Genomic DNA, 5,323 nt, shown 5'->3' on the forward strand with positions numbered 1-5,323 from the left:
AAGGAAAACTCATAACCCGCATAAAATCACTTGCTCTCCAGAGAGGCATCACTGACCTTGAAATTACTCGAACAGATTTAGAAAACAGATGCATGTTCTGCAGGAGTTACCACAAAGTTCCCCACGTAGGGAAAAAAATGGGAAAAAGAAGTAGGAGGTAAGATTCTGGACTCTGTTATCAATACCATGTCAGCAAGAGGAAAAGTTTAGGAGATTCTTACTCAGTCCTACATACCTGACATACCTGTCAGAACAAATTCCTGACCCTTTCTAGTTTCCAAACCATAATTTCAATATCTGTGTAAAAAAGGAGAACTTAAGAGTTGGAAGTTGAATGTCTAAAAAGACCTATGAAGCACAAATGTATGCAAACTGATAATACAGCTATAAAGCCAGCACTGACTTAAGCAACAAGTATATTTCAACTAAAGTAACAGCTTAAAAAATACAAAACTTGGTAATGGCCTTAAAATGCAGTCATTTGCAAAATAAAATGCTGCTCTGAAACCCTGTCTTCTGAAACAGAGAGTAAGTGGAAAACAAGCTCTCCTTACCTCCTGTTTGTGTGTTATAGTAATAGGTATGACCATCTTCAGTGACACCTTCTACCCACTCTGCTGCCTGAGAAAAAGATACAGGAGCTAATTCAAAAAAGAGAGTTTTAAGGATCAGCCAAAGCATCACTTATAAGACCGTTCAACACTTGACTATTTTTTGTTCATTATAATTTTACTGTTTCGAAGCTTAAACCCCTAAAGTTGTTAGAAAGTATTCCCTTTGACTCAAATGAGATTGAATTGCTTCATTTAAAGTACAGCAAATGCACATAGACAATTTTTTCAAACAGTAAGAGGCAGTATAGTAAAGCTTCCCATATAGTTCAGATTATGATAAAGGCCATAAAGAACATTATTTTACATGTTTATTATTTCCCCAAGTATTCACACCTGAAGTTGACATTTCCTGGTTTTGTCACTGTCTTAAGTAGAGACCAAGAAAAAATTTCTCTGGAAGACTCAGGGTATTGTCAGGGCTGTAGAGACAACCCATACCAATGAATACTATCACAAATTAAAGATAAGCAAACAAAATCAAAACTTCTCATATTTATCACAAAACAGATCTTCACCAAAAATACTGAAGAAGCAAACTTTGCGGGAATCCATGCCATGAATTTACTCATATAAGTAAAGCACCGATTTCAACAGAGCACTGTTTTTCCCTACTAATTAATAAACACATATGAAATGCAGCAGAAGTTGCTGGTATATCTTCGTGGATGTGTAATTCAAATAAAGGTGTTTTGCAGAATCAGCCACAGCTGGATAATCAGTCTTTACACATGACTTAACATCTTCCTTAAGAACCTGACTGTCATCAACACTTACACATACAACTACTTCAGTGCTCGTTACATACTAATACTGCCTGCTCCCCTGCATTAGTCAGACCATCTATGCAGCTTCACTGTACATTATTTTTGCATTAATAAATGTCTCTGTGCGTATACAAAACCACACACACACAGACAGGCTTTTGTACATGCATACCTATACACTTGCTTAATACTTTTTTATTTTTAAAAACACAGCAAAATCAGAAGTTAAAGTTCTTGCAACCTGCTCTGTAAACAGGAAAAAACTATACCAGTAGGTTCAGAGCAGGCAAAGGCAAGAAAGCCTCCAGGGTACAAGTTTCCTCAAGGTTTTGCTCTCAAAATTCCAGTGTGCTAGTTTCAACAAAAGAAGCAAAAGGAAAATTTATTTTATGTAAGAAGAAAGAGGACAAAACACTAGTCTTAAGTACAACCTCTCCTTTTTGTTAGAGTTGGATCCTGACCATTTTAGACATGGTTCTTAGAGATTCTCAGCAGATATCTGACACTAGGCACACTGAGTATCCTACTGCATAAAAGCTAACAAGCATGATGTCAATCTAACTGAAGCTCACTTCTCTGTTCTCTCCACCTCTCACGAAGTCTGAGCAGCAAGCTAACATGCTATAAAACAAGGAGGGCCTGTGAAGCTCGCTTGCACTACATATTGCAAGCATGCCCTTTAATTTCCGGGCAGTGAGTCCTTGTTAGAGATCTGCAATGTTCCCAATACATTTAGCTCAGACTAAATAAGGGAGCAATCAAATGCTTGTTTTTAGCAATAGCGAAAATAACTCAAGACACCACAAAGTCACCCAGCAGGGTGTGGGAGGAATGGCAAAATACAGCCATGTGGCATTAGAGAGATATCAGAGGCTGAAGGTGTGCATTTATGATACAGCTGTGACAAGCTAGCTTCAAATTGTTGCCAAGAAGGCTCCTTCTCTCCTCCATCTGCTCTCCCCACACCAGCATGTCTCTGATTAGTCAGACAGCTGATGCAAGGACATAGGGCTACAAAAGCAACAACCTAAACTCTGACATCTTCACTCCCTGAACTAGTTCACTAACAGGGCAAATATGCTCCATGGACCATACAAGATTAGTCACAGGACCACCTCCTTCAGCAGAAGGCTATGGTAAGACTGGCTTATAAATACTGCAAAGCTGAGCCTTGACTGAAAAGATAAAGTTGAAGTGCTGGGTAACAAGTTGTGCAAAAACACAGGATAAAGGCCTCAGAAAGCCAGAGCAGCACGTGAGGGGCAGCTGTGACACGAAGCGCGCGGTCTCTTGGGAATGAACACCGGGTGGAAGAAGCCTGTGTTTCTGAGATAAAACACTGCCTCAACAAGAGAGGGGACACAGACAAAATTGCACATACATTTTGTCAATTGATTCGATTGCCTAAAATGTAGACAATTGCAACAATTTTCTCCTCGCACTGTGAGTAACCCAGTACCAAGCACAGTCTGCCTTCCGAGATGCAACAATACAGAGCTGCAGGGTGTCAAGCACTCTGAAATGTCAGGCTTTTTTTGATCTCTAACACAAAATCCAACATTAGCAAACAACACTGACTTTAAATCACGCTGTACCTGTAACACCTATCTTGAAAATGGGGAAATGTAACAACACTTCACAGGAGTGTTGTAAAAATCCTATTTTTAATGTTGCAAATCACTAAAATCTTGGAGCAGTAAGTATCAGGGGAAAGCCCATTAATGGTAATAACAAACTTTTCTGCCTTTGGACTGTTCTGCAAGTTTTTCAGTGCCTTAAATAAGGAAAAAATAGTAATATGGTAAAAGTTTGCTTGCACATAGGTTCCATGATCATAAAAAACCCATGAAAAAGACATATTATCACATAACCATATCCTAACACAAACACACAAAAAAGGCACTCTATTTTTTTTTTACTATCTGACAAGGCAATCTCAATGTTTCCTACGATAAAGGAGTCATTTCAAATGTCTAAGTTTTATCTTTTTAAATACTATCTGACAAGGCAATCTCAGTGTTTCCTATGATAAAGGAGTCTTAACTATTTCAAATGTCTAAGTTTTATCTTTTTAAATTACATTTCTTTCACAAAAGGCTGAACAGAATTTATTCAGAATTTCCCCAAAGCAATTTCATGGGCCAAAGTGTCAAAAAATCATATTCTGAAAAAAACACAACCACCGCTATCACTTCTCTTCCCTTGATAAACAAATTAGCCAAAAAAAAGATCTGTATCGTAAAATTTCAGTTTTCATCAAATATACCATAAAACATTCTATATATTCCAATTATGTCATCAAAAGTTTATGTTATCATAAGTTTACTAAGAGCAAATCATTTATCTTCTGCAATCAGCTTATTTCTGCTAAGTGTTTACTAGGACAAACAAAAGTATGAATAACAGTATTTGATTACCGTCTGTGAGTTTTGAGAGTTGCCCTGGAATCCTTTAGGTTTCTCCCACTGTGATTCTTAAAAAAAAAAAAAAATTCACTCATCATTCAATCTTGTGCATGTTTAATAATATTTAGAAAAAACAAATCTAAAGAGTATGACACTGACATGTAGACACATACAAACAAGTAATACAAATACAGCTCATACAGCTCACTGCAATATAAATCATCCTTGATCCATCTTCCAGACTATTAATTAACTATGGCTGATACACAGATACTGGGGTTTTGGTACAAAAAAGGTGAGGGTTTTTTTTTTTTTAATGGTAGCATAGGCCATAAGAAACTAAACACACAAGATTTTTACCTTTTGGAAGTTATCTTATATGAGGAAAGACTAAGGTAAATACTAATGTAAATCCTCAAATTCATAAGAAACAGTTTGTAATATTCTCATTGATCATAAAAGAGGGTTGCTTTTATGCTCTAAAGTAGATCGTAGCACATAGTGCCTCAATAAAAGTCAATCAGATAAATCCTGTAAATGTGGCAAGAAACAATCAGATCTCTCTCATTTACTTGGGAGCAATAAATTTATTTCACATTTCTGACAAGAAAGCTTCTTTAGGAAGAACACAGCTATCTATGTATACTTAACCTCTGAAAGGGTGAACATCTCCAGAAACTGTGGAATTACTGCATTCTCCCAACAAACAGCAAAACCACTCTCAAGTTCTGGATGCCTAAGTCCGGAATGTTAAATATCAAAACTCCATCTAATTGTTCACATTTTAATAATCAACTTACTACTGAGAGAGCAAGAGCAAAGAAATGCAGATAGTCTTTTCTCATGGATATCCAATAACTATAACTGCATTTGCTCCTCACTAGTTTTTACCTCCTGTCTTTGTGTTGTAGTAGTATGTATAGCCTTCAGGAGAAAATCCTTGCACCCACTCCTTCGTTTCACTTTTTTGTGGCACTGAGGTGTCCTGAGATGTCTTCTTTTTCTTTTCTTTCTTTTCCTTCTTCTCTTTCTTTTCTTTCTTTCCTTTAGTTTCCACTGTGTTACTCTGTGTTTTACTCTGTGTCGAACTGGGACCTACATCATCTTAAAGAAAATAATATTCCCTTTTAAAAAGAGTAACAATCTGAGCTTAAATATTTATCACTCTTGAGCAACAGCAAATAGGAAGCTTTCCTCTCATGAGTGTTTTTCACTCATTAGTATTACACTCATAGCAAGTCAACTTAAAAGATTATATTCAAAGAATCTTCCATTGTAGCAATACTATTATGTCATAAGGTCTAACTATCAAAAGATGAGTAACATTTGTGGTTGGACTCTATGATCTTAAAGGTCTTTTCAACGATTCTATGATTCTATAAAGAGAAAAACCGTAAGGACCAATGAGCTCCAACTAAACAACAACAACAACAACAACAGAAACTAAAAGTTATGAAAAATACAGCTTCTACAGGAACTCAAAACTACAGATCTTTTAAAAAGAATAGTATGTGTTCACATGGACAGCACAAAGGCACCT

At 36.5% G+C, this 5,323-nt stretch overlaps 1 protein-coding gene across 1 annotated transcript in view; it reads right to left on the minus strand.

The window, feature by feature from the left end:
• WBP4 (WW domain binding protein 4) overlaps positions 1 to 5,323 on the minus strand; it is a gene marked incomplete at its 5' end in the record, with an annotated part of 13,893 nt that overhangs the window by 6,362 nt on the left and 2,208 nt on the right. The window contains 3 exons of the mRNA XM_010171142.1: positions 555 to 621; positions 3,796 to 3,851; positions 4,675 to 4,887. Of these exons, the coding sequence (XP_010169444.1) occupies positions 555 to 621; positions 3,796 to 3,851; positions 4,675 to 4,887 (336 nt within the window). The remainder of the gene's footprint in view (positions 1 to 554; positions 622 to 3,795; positions 3,852 to 4,674; positions 4,888 to 5,323) is intronic.

The sequence above is a fragment of the Antrostomus carolinensis genome, unplaced genomic scaffold (assembly GCF_000700745.2).
Source record: "Antrostomus carolinensis isolate BGI_N321 unplaced genomic scaffold, ASM70074v2 scaffold7057, whole genome shotgun sequence".
In the NCBI taxonomy this organism is placed as follows: Eukaryota; Metazoa; Chordata; class Aves; order Caprimulgiformes; family Caprimulgidae; genus Antrostomus; species Antrostomus carolinensis.